Below are 13,882 nucleotides of genomic sequence, written 5' to 3' on the forward strand. Positions count from 1 at the left end.
ACAAAAAAATGACTCCAAGAGCGCATCAACGACTCATCCAGGAGGTCACAAAAGAACCAGAACAGCAGCTAAAGAACTGCAGGCCTCACTTGCCTCAGTCTAGATCAGAGTTCATGATTCAACAATAAGAAAGAGACTGGGCAAAAATGGCATCCATGGGAAAGTTCCAAGGTGAAAACCACCGCTGACCACCAACAACACAAAGGCTCGTCTCACATTTGCCAAATAACATCTTGATGATCCCCAAGACTTTGGGGGGAATATTCTGTGGACTGATGAGACAAAAGTTTAGGGGGCAGTTACTTTTTACATTGGGCCAGGTAGATTTGGTTAACTTTTTTTCCCCCTTTAATAAATTAAACCAACAATTAAAAACTGCATTTTGTATTGATTTGGGTTTTCTTTGTCTGATATTAAAATTTGTTTGATAATCTGAAACATTTAAGTGTGACTATGCAAAAAATCAGGGCAAACACTTTTTCATGACACTGCATTTTATATTCTTATGAAAGAAATAAGAGCTCTATTAGAAGCTCAATGCAAGAGAACCTCTACATTTAAGCTATTGAACACGTCAGATGTCCCTTAATTTTCTGAGAACTAATATCTAAGTCAATACTTTAAAGATGCTAGCACCGTATGGCAGCCTCAGTTGTGTGTATGATGTTCATTAAAAGGTGAAGAGTTAATAATTTCTTATTTTATGGACTCCGAGGCTTAGTTTGCCATGAACCTTTGGACTTTCCCTTCATGCAACAAGATCCAAATGAAGACAATAACTCCTCCCAACAATGTCTGATGGATCATCACAGGTGCAGGTGTTTTATATAACCTGTGCTCTGTATTTAAAGCCACACCTACCACAAGTCATGCTTCTGACCGGGGTAATGATTAACAGCCACATGAACAACAACTCTTTCCAGCAGGAATGCTTTGTTCAGATGTTACCTGCCATCATCTAAAGTGCATGCAAACTGCCAGAGGTCTTTAATTTTTGACAGAGAAAATGCCTGCCTATTAATCTCCTGGTAAAGATACAAGGTAATGCTCTCAATCCACTCACAGGAAGACACCCTCAACATCGACCCTTCCTGCCATAATGAGCCAAGCACCAAAACGGAAACACGCTGCATAGGCGAAATAGATCATCGCTTGGGAGAAGGAGAAGGTGAGGCCGTAGATGTGGGCCATTTTCTTTGAGTTCCTGTAAAGAGCATGAGAGACAGGTGACATCAGCACTTCTCCTGTTAATTGCATATAATCAATCGTATGTCACAGAGCTGATTTGTGGTAAAAATGTCAGTTATCGTACTTGTAGGGTACATGAAGGTTCTCCTGATACAAAGCTTCAAACTTGGTTTCTCTTGTGAGACCGGCAACAGTACGAATATTCTCAATGGCCTCTGTGGCAATCTGCACAGATGCCATACAAACATCTCATCACAAGGTCGATGTTTTAACAGACAATGCGAGCCATGAGGAAAATTCTCACACTGAATCCTTACCTTTCCAGCCTTCTCCAGCTCCTTCTTGTCTTCAGCAGCATGTCCGGTGAGCATCTTCATCTCGATGGCTCCAGCCACTGCAATAATAGGCACCAGAGCCAGGAGCAGTAGAGTCAGCTCCCAGCCGTACACAAAGCCCAAGATCAAACCGGTGCCCATGTTGGCGAAGTTCTGGGCGAGTGTCGCCATACGCACACCTGCAGCCTAAATGGGCGGTAAAAACAAACAAGATGACAGATTTTGTTTGACAATTTAGTGCGTCAGCCTTTAGGAACAAAGTCAGCTGTGGGGGTGTTGTTGAGACTCACCCCCTGCACTTGGGCTGCATCTGTGGCCAGTCTCGTAGTGAGAGCGCCAACACTGTTTTTGGGGTGATCAAACCAGCCCAGATCCTACAAGGCAAATATGAAAAAGAAGAAGCACTGAAGCACCTGACGAGCTCTTATTATGACTGCCATGTACTCAACTACAACCCCTCCTCATTTCAGTTTTCTGTACACACACCTGTCTCATCATGGACTTAAAGGCCCCGAGTCTCAGCTTCAGGGTGAGGACCTCTCCAGATTTACCAAAACAGAAACCCTGTTTAAAACATACAAACAAAAAAACAAAAACAAACATTACTAAATGAACATCTGCACATATGCCACATCACCTGCATGTGTTTAAACTGCAACATCATCTTTTTCACACTTGTAGAAACTCTCCTAAAATTTGACTGTGAGCCTGTGTGGTTGTTTTTTTTTTTTTCCAGGTTTATGCTGCAGACCGAATATTAGTTCAATTTTGTGGTCTTGGTATACAGATAATGACAGGTTAACATTCTGGGTAGTTTGCTTTGTCACTGAAAACACTCAGTATACAGCTACTGATAGAACTGGCTAGCTTAGCGCCAACACTAAACAGAAAGCTCTAGCTTTGTTTTCACCTTTCATTTTTAACTCGCATTTTTAGCTGCAGACCTGCAATTAGCTGGATTTCCTCACTAGTAGGCCATAGCAAAGCTTACCACTTTCCTGTTCCTTATGTTTACACAATTTCTCATCCAACTCTTTGCAAGAAATTAAAACTGCATTTAAAATCAAACATTTTACTTCAAAAGATGAACCCCCTCCCATCAACTGAATCAAAGTAAGCACCTGCATGTGTGCGCATACCTGAAGAAACATGGTGACAAAGGAAACTCCTCCGATAGCAACAAACATGAGAGAAAAGAACTCCGACCTTTCCCTCACAATGTCTTTGTTTGTTTCTGCAAACACCTGAGGGGAGATAAAAGTTTGAGCTTTCTACAATTTCTAAAAACTCCTCTAATGAACATGAATGTGTTGCTAAGAGTAGCCTACATTGATGATCTTTGAGAAGACGAAGGCAAACGCAGGCTGCATTGCTCCATTGATGGTGGCACAAATGGTCCCCAGCAGAATGTAAGGCAACTCTGAAGTGTTTAGAGCCATCACTTTGAGGAACGACACAGGGGGAACATCTTCATCCTGCAGACAGGAGAACGCTCACTGACATCTTTGTTTTGGAGACGAGACCAAGCGCACGATGCAACCGAGCAAATGTGTGGAGACCAAGAACAGAGACATCTTTGCAATACAAACTTATTTTGGACAATATCATCAAGAATAAATAAACGGGTTAGTGAATTTCATAAAACAGTGATTTTGAACAGAAACTTAAATTACTGTGCAAAAGCTTTTAGCCACAGTTCTCCAGGGTTTCTGAAGGTCTTTCAAAGGTTTTCAGTCGACATTGAATGTCCTTCAGGAAGCCTGGAGAACTATTTCTGAAAGATACTTAAGGAAGTTACAAGAAAGCTGCCTAAGAGAGTTCAGGCTGTGTTGAAGAATAAAGGTTGTCATACCAAATATTGACTTTCAAGCTTGTTAGAACTGCACAGACTCTGTTCTTGCCATATATACTGTATTTCCACATATTTGGACATGCTTTTTTTTTTTGCCATAGCAGCTTTATTTGATAGTGTAGAGAGACAGGAAAATGGGAAGAGAGATGGGGGAAGACACGCAGCAAAGAGCGAACAAGCGCTGCCTGCTTTTCGCCTTGCAGCATACATGGTCGCCTGCTCTTCCGCCGAGCCACCCTGGCGCCCCGTTTGGACATGTTTTAATAAATCGCTGCACCCATTTCCCCAGCAAAATATAAAGAAAACAGGGGCGGCTCAAGACTTTTGCACTGTACTGTATATTCCAACTGTAACATTCTACTTGCCAGAAGAATGTGAGAAGAGATGTGAACACATCCAGAGCAATACAACAAAAATACTAATAGCCAGTGGCGCAAAAAGGGGGTATGCACTATATGCAATGCGTAGGGGCGCCACACACGAGGGGGGCGCCAAAACGATGTGGAAACATATTTCTCTTGTTGCATTTTCTGTATTTAACAGCTGTGCATATGACATGATCAATAACAGAGGCGCTGCGCTGATTAGGCGCCCCTGTGCTCCTTCACCTCCCCTCCTCCTGTCCCATTTAAAGACAGTCGGTAAGTTATGTCATAGAAGTCTTGTATTTTATAAGTCCATGAATAAGTGATCTGCACACATGAACACAGTAAACGTTGAGAGGATGCGGATGGTGCGTTTTGTGTGTGTAGTGTTCTAGCTAGCGGTTGATCGCAAGGCGCCGCGCCGGGCTGAGACGCTTCACTTTCGAGCTCTGCTGTCTCTGCATTTAGCAAACAGGAGCCAACCCCGCGGACTCAGCACCGGATAGATCGCTGCTTTTATCGCTACTTGCGCCTGTATTATTTCACTGCAATTTACAATCTACCACAGCGCAGGGAAAGTTCACAGTGTGCACGTTTGGTGTCCCTAAGGTCATGCGCACTTGATTTCACGGCTTCAGAAATCGAAATGACAACCAGCATGAAGAACAGAGAACTTTGTAGCTGCTCTATCCACCGCTGTTTGTTTCACGTAGAGTAAGGCTGTCAATCACAGGACGGGCCAAAATTGAAGACACATTCTTAGTCGCGGGCCGAACAGGATTAAAAATAATTATTTAAATCAGTAAAATAAATTTGAATGGCCAGAATACAGCAGCTTTTTCCTCAACAAATTAAATAAAATAAATAAAAATATTCTTCAAAAATCACATCAGGAAAAATGAATATATTTCAAACTGATGAAAAGTTGCAAATTTTTCAGGTTAAAAACTGTAATGTGAATTTCTGCGCTTCACAGTCGGAAAAACGCTGCATAAACTGCAGTGTGTCCACAGCAAATAGCGCAGCTGCAAACACAGCGGTGGAGACTCGTAACCACTCGGTCCAGTCCCCAAAGCTGCAGGGACGCATTATGATGCTTCATGAGAAAAGCGACTCTCAGCCACCTTTCATCCCGGAGCCCTGCTGAGGCTTTTCCTTCACTTTTTGTGAACTGACAGATTTCCTCAGGCAGCTCATCGCACCTGTGTAATAAGGCGCGTCACCAAATTCAGAAACTATTTACTCCAGAAAAGACTGAAACTGCCGCGATTTAAACCTTTGCCTCTTACAAAGTTCCCTGTCTGTATTACGGTGTTTATGACGCGTTCTGTCTTCAGGACTTTGCTGCAGCGTTTCCTGCTGTGTGACGCAGTGATGCACTCTCAGCTCACCTGTGCAGGTCTCCTCTTCATCTTTTCCCGTATCTGTCCCACCAATCCGCTCTATTCCCCGTAGCGCAAGTGAGGAAAAGAGACAGATGGTTTACCTCCTATGTCAGCGTTCAGATCTTTTGCCTCCCACCTGTTTGGAAAATCCCTGTTTTCCACTTTTCGTTGGGTCATTTTTTGGGGTGTCAGGCAGCTTAAATGTCACTGTAAAAAGTGCTGACCGATGTTTTATCCGCTGATCACTGATCAATCGGCAATACGGAAAAAGGGTTAGCACACAGTTCTTGGCCTGCAAGCAGCTGTTGCAGTGCGTGTAATTTGTAGCATAAGTGGTGGGAGCACATTTAACCGCGGACTATTAATAATAACTATATGAAATCATCTTGCTGGCCGTATAAAATTAGACCGTGGGCCGGAAGTGGCCCTGAGTCTGACACATGTGACATAGAGAAAAACTGCAGTACGGAAGTTAAAATGTGCAGATGAATTGACAGTATGAAAAATTATTTCTTATCCGATTACTTGATTAATTGATGGAATAATCGATACAATACTCGATTCCTAAAATAATCGATAGTTGTATTCAGAAAGCCATAGTCAAACATTAGGTTTCAGCACCAGCGCAGCTGTGAATGGCCTTCAAGGAAAAATGACATGCACCTCGAGAAATATAACTACAGGTACACAAAGACTGTTATTAGGCTTTAGATGTGCTTTCTGGTTACATGTGTAGGCCCCTTTACTCAATTAACAAGCGGGAGCAGCTTTTAGCGGTTAGTATTAGCTTGCTAATTAGCATTACCACCCCCACGGTGGGGGTGGGGGGCGCCTAAAAATGTGTCCGCATACACCTCAGAAAGTATATAGCTGCGCCCCTGCTAATAGCTTACACAAATCAATCTTTATTTTCCCATTTATACATGCTACGCACTATTTAATCGATGTTTGAGGTTACGATAAAAGAATTTGGCTGTTTGCTCACCTCTGAGCTGTCACCGTTTAATTTTTCCTTTTCCTCTTTGTCTCCCTCTGAAGTTGCAAAGGATGAGCCTCTTGTGCTCTTCCTCTTGAATAGCGAAGAGTTCGACAACGACTTGATTCCTGGGCTCTTCTCATCTGCAGACTGCTCACTCTCGTCCTCCTCATCTGCGTTTTTCTGAAAGGTCTTCAGGAGGAAACCACACATGTAAACAATCTCAAAATTTCCTGTCTGATCAAACTGCCTGTGCGCATGCATTACCTGCATGGAGACCAGTGTTTGGTAAACCCCCTTTCTTTCCATCAGCTCGCTGTGAGTTCCCACCTCTATGACATTGCCGTCTTTGAAGCCGGCAATGACATCAGCATTTCTGATGGTTGAGAGGCGGTGAGCCACGATCAGTGTGGTTCGACCCAACCGGACCTGCACACAGATGAGTTTGAGTGTTACGCTTACAAGTACAATTAGCACAGTTTAAGTTTTTAAGTCACAGACAGTCAGGGTAAATCAGATTTGGAGGGTTGGTTCGTATGTGCAGTGGCTTCATGGTAGGATACACTATAATAAAACTATAAATCTGAAAGTTATGCTAAAGAAAAGCCTGAGGCTCACCAAAATGACTGCTCCCCTTTAGACATGAAAGACTTCACAAAATCTCAAGGTAATGCAACTGATTTGATATTTCAGCTCTTTTTACATTTTTACAGCAGCTTTGGAGTCTCTAAATAAATGTCGGAGAGCAAAAGTAACCCTTAAATCTGTTCCGCATGAGGCACAGCACATGTACCTTAGTTTATACCTTGTCAAGTGCCGCCTGCACGATGGTCTCACTCTCAGCATCGAGAGCAGATGTGGCTTCATCCAGCAGGAGGATTTTGGGGTTGCGGACCAAAGCTCGAGCTATTGCGATCCTCTGCTTCTGTCCTCCGCTCATCTGAGTCCCTCGATCTCCCACCAGAGTCTCAAACTTCTGCTCAACAAAAGAGTCCCATCATTATCAAGTGCTGGTCAATCATTTACAAGAACATGGGAATCATAACTGTAGTCCTACATCAGGTAGCTTCATAATGAAGTCATAAGCATTGGCTTCTTTGGTAGCCTGTATAATCTCCTGCTGCGTCACGTCAGTTCGGCCATATCTGATGTTCTCAGCGATGGTGGTGGCGAAAAGGATGGGTTCCTGGCTCACCACTCCGATCATCTCCCTCAGGTGTCGGACGTTAAGAGAACGAATATCGTGACCATCAACAAACACCTATGAGGACAGACACAGCACTTGTGATTCCATTGATTTCCAGTTTAATGGAGCCCTTTCTGTGCAGAAACCATTTCTAATATATATAATAAGCCGCTCTGAAAGTTCTGGTTTACTAAACTGAAACAAATAAGGACTCCATGCTGATTTTCATTTTGTTGCAAAATGAGAGGAAAGCATTTTCAGTCCTAAGTGTCCAAAAATAACAGCACATCTCTGATCCAGTTTTGTCGGTACATCTTGCACTTCAAAGTACTTACGGCTCCTTCCTGAGGATCATAGAACCTCTGGAGCAGCTGGACTGTGGTGCTTTTACCACAGCCACTGCTTCCCACCAAGGCAATCGTCTGCCCCCTCTTCACATTCAGGTTCAGGCCATTTAAGACCTGCAGACAATGCAAGTTAGGTGACATAACCGGGTATAACAAGGTCTCCATGCTGTTTTTTCATAGTGACTGTGAGAACATACTTTGATCTCTGGCCTTGAGGGGTAGCTGAAGTGGATGTTCTTGAACTCTATGTCTCCTTTGATGCATTCGGGCTTGTAGCCATCCTCTGAATAGCTGTCGATACTCGGCACCTGTCCAGAAAAAAAACAACAACTACTGAAGATTTCCCTTCTAATACGTAGCCCTGCTCTGGTTTATTGGTTTGGCCACATATAATATAGAACCTTATTCTTTTCATAAGCTCAAAGAAACAATGAGAGGAAGGCTGTTAGCCCTCAAGGTTCAGATGAGTGTATCTAGAAAGGCCAGTGTTTATTTCCACAGCTCTTTATGTTTTCACTGCTTCTCCTGGTGCACAGGTCTGTTATTCTCCCCTTTCCCTCACAGCTGACAAAGGCTGAGCTCTGTTTTGCCAGAATTTGACATTCATGTCTCAACTGGAAGCTTCATCCTTTAGCATTTCACATCCTTTAGCATTATTTTAACATCTTTAAAATAAATTAAAAAAAAAAAAAAAAAAAACAGGCTTAACTTAAGGTTACTTAAGCAATATCCTCCACTTCAAGTTTGGGGAAAGGAACAAGTTAAGAGGAAGTTGCTTGAGGTTATGTGCATTTCTGTTTTATGTGCAAACAAATGTGCTGCTCAACCCACAGTTATAATGTATCTGTATTTCTAAACTAACACGAGTGTGTTGTCATACACAGAGACAAACACATGCAGCACAAGCTAAACATAGCCCCATCCCAGAATAGCAACAGGCAGGAATCTACCCGGCAAACTACCCTTCAAGCAGCTCAGTTAAAAAAGACTGGTTATGCGCCATGCTTCTGAAGCTGTAGGGGGCCTTTTACATTCTGCTGAAGTTAATTTCACAAAGCGCTATCCTCCATCTTTGCCGCGTCTCCAAAGCTGATAATCATGCCCAACTTTCAATTACTTTATTTTTTGGAAATAAGTCAGATTCAGCAAGTGGAAGAAATTCACAAGAGCCACAGCTGTGCAATGTCAACTGAATGACCTGCAGCTTCTTCAAACAGCAGGTACTCCAATTAGAGCAAAATTCAGCAGTGTCATTACAGACTCCAGGTTGTCGGCAGCATCAAAGCAGCTCGCCAGAGTGCCACAGTACAGCAGTGCACATTTGGTAATACAAAGTGACAGCTGTCCAACAACAGGGATGGGGGGAAAAAAATGAACTTTCCTTAGTGGGAAAATGTTGCAATCCTTACATTATCAATGATGTTGTACACTTTATGTGCAGCTCCCCGAGCATTTGCAAAGGTCTCGATGTTAGGAGAGGTCTGTCCCAGTGCAAAAGCTCCAATAAGCACAACGAAGAACACCTTTAAAAAGATCATCAGTGTTAGCCACACCAAAAACCTTTGAGTCACATGTATGTTTGAGGTAAATCTATGCAAAAAAAATTCATAGGTGACAAATCTACTCACAGTGAGTAATGTTCCAATTGTGTACTCGTCAGCAATGATGAGTGTACTGCCATACCAGAAGGCCAGAGCATAGGACAGGTAGATAAACAGGAAGGTGACACCCATGGAAACATTAGAAGAGATCGCCTTCTTTATTCCCACCCTCTTTGCCTCCTCCAGATTCTTATGATATCTAGGGTGCAGCATCAAGAGAAAAGCATGGAAACCAAGTCAGTGGAAAGCACAGTTAGGCTCAAATATGCTGTAAAATTGATATTTGATTAGAGCAACAACTGCACAGATAACAGCAATTTGTTTATGTACTGACATTTATTTGGGTTTTATTCAATTATAATCCTTTTCTGCCATGACTATGACCACATCACTGACTAATGCTCCTCTTCCCAGTGCAAATGTTTTGCTTTGATGAGTGGGGGATTCTATAAGGCCTAACATGTGTTGGTTTGTTTTAGTGGGTCCTCGTGTTTGCATTTCCTGTTTCTGTATGAAATTTGATAGAAATCTATTATTTTTCACCCCACTCTGTATGAACACATGCCATATTTACTTTATATAGAAAGGATAACAAGAGACAGCACACCTCTCAATTTCTTTCTCTTGACCACTGAAGGCAAACACTGTTCTGATGGAAGAGATCACCTCCTCTGCTACAGCACCAGCTTTGGCATATGCAGTCTGCTCTTTACTTGTGAACGACGTCAGCACCTGTTCAGAGGATGACAAATGGTACTGATGCATCCAGAGCCCAGAGTGCTTCAAAAACACACATATAGAACATTAAGAATGGCTTACCTTACTGAAAAGCGCAGCAGAAATGCCAAGCACGGGGCTTATTGCCAGGATGACCAGAGTGAGCTTCCAGCCTTTGGTGAAACCGATGACAAAGGATGCAACGAAGCTGGTGAAACCCTGGATCAGCATCCCCACCTTGTCACCAATACCTTCTTGGATCTTATAGACGTCACTGCAGATGTACATATGAACATCGTGTTCCAGTTTTAGAAGTTTAACTGTCTGAAAAGTCAGACACTTTGCTATACAGGTGACAGACCAACACATCCCCATAATGCCCCCTGTTCTAGCTTCTGTAATTTAAAAAAAAAAAAAGTTCTCTTCTTAGCATTAGAGTATCCTTCATTTTCAAAGTTAAAGAACAAATCTGCATATCTGCTAAATGTATTCATAGCAGGGCTGACACACGTCATGATTAATGCCTGTAGGACTTTCAAAGACAAAACTTCTTATATGTTACCCACTCTGTGAGGCGCGTGTTGAGCTCTCCGGTCTCATTGATGTCAAACCAGCCTATGTCTTGCCGCATGATTTGGTGGAAAAACAGGCTGCGGATGCGTTTCACCTGCCGCCCAGCTGCCAGAGTCCAGAGGGACACCTGCAAGTAGGCTGCAACCACTACCACAGCTCCCAAGATGGAAAATTGGATGGCATAGCTGAGAGAGGAAAAGTGACATATATGGTCTGATAAATTCTCTTCATTCAGAGACTCTCCTGCCTGATAAGGCAGCGATGGGGCATTATGCTGTTACGTCTTACCCTGTCATATCCTCCTCTAAGGTGTTGTTTATTTGTGTAACATCTGAAGACACAAATGTGAAGAAGAAAAGAGGTCAAAAGGATTATTTTGCCCCTTAATGATTACTGCTGAGCAAGCTGTGTGCACCCTCGTCTATATCTGAAAACTCACTGGGGAAGGATGCGTTCCCGAGGCCTATGGCAGCATTTGATATAAAGCTGTCCGTCATGTCCCCGAAGACAATACACATGAGTGGAAGCACTACGCCGTTTGCCATGGCCATCAGCGTCCCAACAGCAATCATTAAAACGTCCCAGCGGTCTGCAAACCTAAACTACACTCACGAAGGAGTGCAGAAAATACAGAGTGACTGGAATTACAAAAAAAAAAAAAAACTTGAATGGGAAAGCGTTCAACTCAAAGCAGCTTTTATCTCCTCCCTGCAGGGGTCTGGTGGAGTTCACAGAAACAACAGGAGGATGTGCCTCATTCCCATCCTCTCCCTACTTCCCCTCTTACCACACACACACCTTGCTGTTATGTTTGTAAGATCACAGTATTTACAGTCTTGCAAGATAACCATAGACAGTGACTTTAAAATACTGTAAATACACTAAAAAACAAACAAACCCACATCTATAAAGAATAATAAAATAAAGAGCAGAAATGTAAAAAAAATAAAATCAAAAAATAAAATCAAAAAATTAATCACTTAAAGAAAAATTACACTGCGTAACCCCTGATGGCTGGACTTACCACCCTGATGGGGCTGACCATGGGCATCTTTTGAGGCTTTTCCTTCTTTTTCTTCTCCCCTTCCTCTACATCATTTTGAATCTCCCTGGAGAATTCATAAACAGCATGACATGATAAATATGCGTCCTAATGGCTTGTTTTTCCATACCAAAGTGTAAAAATCCTCACAAGTTACTGATTCAAGCACAGATTCACACAGGTACTTCAGTAAAATGATCAGAACTTTTGCTTAAGTCAAACTGTCCACTTAAGGTTCTTGCATTTCACTGGACAATTGATGAATCAGGTGCACCCAGCTTGTAATCAGTAGAAAAGTGAAATCTATAACACTTAGATTAGAGGAATTTAAAGTTTTTCTTTTTACCCTGAATTTCCATTTTGTTGGGGTTTGGCTGTGGACCGCATTTCCATCTTGTCTTTCTTCATGGCTGGGTCCTGTCAAAATAAAAACCAGTCCATAAAAATGGTTCCCTTTGCCCCCCGTAAAACAAACTGAAGACTTAAGCTTTTATTTAACTGAAATTAAGCGGAATTTGAAGGGTGGAAACATTTAGAGTAATGCCGTCAAAGTTAATGCCACAGTTAGCATGCAAGCACGGGAAAAACGGTCTTGTGGAAACACACGTCAAAACTGTCCGCCCCCCCCAGAAGCACACCGTTGTGACGGGGTGGAAGTGGAATTCAGTTTTTGATACAAATAGTATTTTTTTTTTTTTTTGTATTTTATAGTTTCCATAAGGGGGGGGGGGGGGGCTGAAGATGCTATAGTGCAAAAATAAAGGGTAAAATATAAAAACTGCAACCTATTTATTTTTATCTTTTGTGATAAATGAATAAATGAGTGTCTTAAAGTTTTATGTCGCTCCGTTTTTCCCCTTTAAGTGACCCAAACTTAAAAGCTTTTAAAAAAGCTTAACGTTTTACACCCAAAAGGAAATCGAAGAGCAGAAAGCATGAACGGCCAGTAACCGGGCTCAGACTGCGGTCGATTTAAAGCAACATCACCCCCCAGTCTATGACAACGTTTAAATGTATATACAATTTAAAAAAAAAAATCATCATCATCATGGCTCTCACAATCAAATAAAATATAAATATGTTCGGAGCACAAACCCACCGTTTTCCCCGCTGCTGGCGTTCCGGTCTCCTCCGTCCCCCTGCTCTGTTTGGACAGACGTCGATCACACGCGCACACACCGCTACTTCTTCCTCTTCTTCCTCCTCCTCCTCCTCCTCACGTGGATTTACACCTTCGTGACTCAGGACGAGGCTCGATGGAGGAACTGCCATCTCCTCCGCAGAGAAATGACTTGTGAAAGTCACTTTTCTTTTTGTTCTTTAGCGCTTAATGGCGGTTAAAAACCAACTTACAAACGAAAGTCACTGTTTGGGACCCTCTTTCTTTTTGAAGACTGGACGTTTTTGGAGAATCATTGACTAGAGTCTGTTAACAGATCTCATGGGCGTGGATTTCACGTGCTGAAGTTTGTTGTACAACCAAACCATAGATAATTTATTTATTCTTTTCATTTGGTCAGGCTGTTAATTATTTATCCAAGTTGGTTCACAAACAGGCCATGAATGCTATAAGAAGGGAAGTGATATCGTTACATCATATTGTTGTGATTATTTATTTATTGTGCCTGCTTGCCCTAATTTTAATAATTTACTTAATAAGATTTGATTCACACTGCCTTCTCTGACTGATGCTGAGATGTTTCTGCTGCCTATTCTGGAAAGTGTCGATGTCCTCTCTGAAATAAGGCGTCATTATGAACTGTGATGAACCTATCCTTTGCAGGTTCAGGTTCAGGTTCAGTGCTGCAGCTCTCTGGGTGAAAATGCCTTGTTGAGGTCAGAGGAGAATAATCAGACTGCTTCAAGCTGATGGGAAGGCAACAGAAACTCAAATAATCATTCATTACAATGCAGAAGAGCATCTGTGAGACTTGAAGCAGATGGTTTCCTGAAGTGGTTTACTGACGACTTCACTGTACTCAAATGGCTTCCACAGTCACCAGATCTCAATCCAATGGAGCACCTTTGAGAGGTGGTGGAACAGGAGATTGGCATCATGGATGTGCAGTTGACAAAGCTGCAGCAAGTGTGTGATGCTATCATGTCAGTATGAGGAGTCTATGCCATAAGAATTATGGCAAGGCAAAAGGGGGTCCAACCCAGTACCAGCAAGGTGTACCTAATGAAGTGTGTTGCCCAAGGAGATATTTCACTAAAAAGTAAAATCAAAGATGAATAAACCTACTGGTGATATAATCCAACAGATTCATATTGTGACATTGAGACAGGGCTGGATCAGCTTTGCAAACTTTATA

General features: G+C 42.4%; 1 protein-coding gene across 2 annotated transcripts in view; it reads right to left on the reverse strand.

The window, feature by feature from the left end:
- Window positions 1-12,966, reverse strand: part of abcb4 (ATP-binding cassette, sub-family B (MDR/TAP), member 4) — an 18,517-nt gene extending 5,551 nt beyond the window's left edge. Inside the window, exons 1-23 of one of the 2 annotated variants that reach the window (XM_030749068.1) lie at window positions 12,667-12,966; window positions 11,914-11,984; window positions 11,550-11,634; window positions 10,965-11,127; window positions 10,814-10,856; window positions 10,519-10,710; window positions 10,055-10,226; window positions 9,843-9,967; window positions 9,263-9,434; window positions 9,044-9,157; window positions 7,832-7,942; window positions 7,623-7,748; window positions 7,159-7,362; window positions 6,907-7,077; window positions 6,369-6,530; window positions 6,111-6,293; window positions 2,852-2,998; window positions 2,663-2,767; window positions 2,010-2,087; window positions 1,814-1,897; window positions 1,506-1,709; window positions 1,313-1,413; window positions 1,064-1,204 (exon numbers count right to left, since the gene is read on the reverse strand). In XM_030749068.1, the coding sequence (XP_030604928.1) occupies window positions 1,064-1,204; window positions 1,313-1,413; window positions 1,506-1,709; window positions 1,814-1,897; window positions 2,010-2,087; window positions 2,663-2,767; window positions 2,852-2,998; window positions 6,111-6,293; window positions 6,369-6,530; window positions 6,907-7,077; window positions 7,159-7,362; window positions 7,623-7,748; window positions 7,832-7,942; window positions 9,044-9,157; window positions 9,263-9,434; window positions 9,843-9,967; window positions 10,055-10,226; window positions 10,519-10,710; window positions 10,814-10,856; window positions 10,965-11,127; window positions 11,550-11,634; window positions 11,914-11,975 (2,945 nt within the window). In that variant the 5' untranslated portion in view covers window positions 11,976-11,984; window positions 12,667-12,966. Of the gene's footprint in view, window positions 1-1,063; window positions 1,205-1,312; window positions 1,414-1,505; window positions 1,710-1,813; window positions 1,898-2,009; window positions 2,088-2,662; window positions 2,768-2,851; window positions 2,999-6,110; window positions 6,294-6,368; window positions 6,531-6,906; window positions 7,078-7,158; window positions 7,363-7,622; window positions 7,749-7,831; window positions 7,943-9,043; window positions 9,158-9,262; window positions 9,435-9,842; window positions 9,968-10,054; window positions 10,227-10,518; window positions 10,711-10,813; window positions 10,857-10,964; window positions 11,128-11,549; window positions 11,635-11,913; window positions 11,985-12,666 lie in introns of those variants that run through there. The other variant, XM_030749069.1, reaches the window with a different exon arrangement.
- Window positions 12,967-13,882: the final 916 nt, after the last annotated feature.

This window comes from Archocentrus centrarchus, chromosome 16 (genome assembly GCF_007364275.1).
Source record: "Archocentrus centrarchus isolate MPI-CPG fArcCen1 chromosome 16, fArcCen1, whole genome shotgun sequence".
Taxonomy (NCBI): Eukaryota; Metazoa; Chordata; class Actinopteri; order Cichliformes; family Cichlidae; genus Archocentrus; species Archocentrus centrarchus.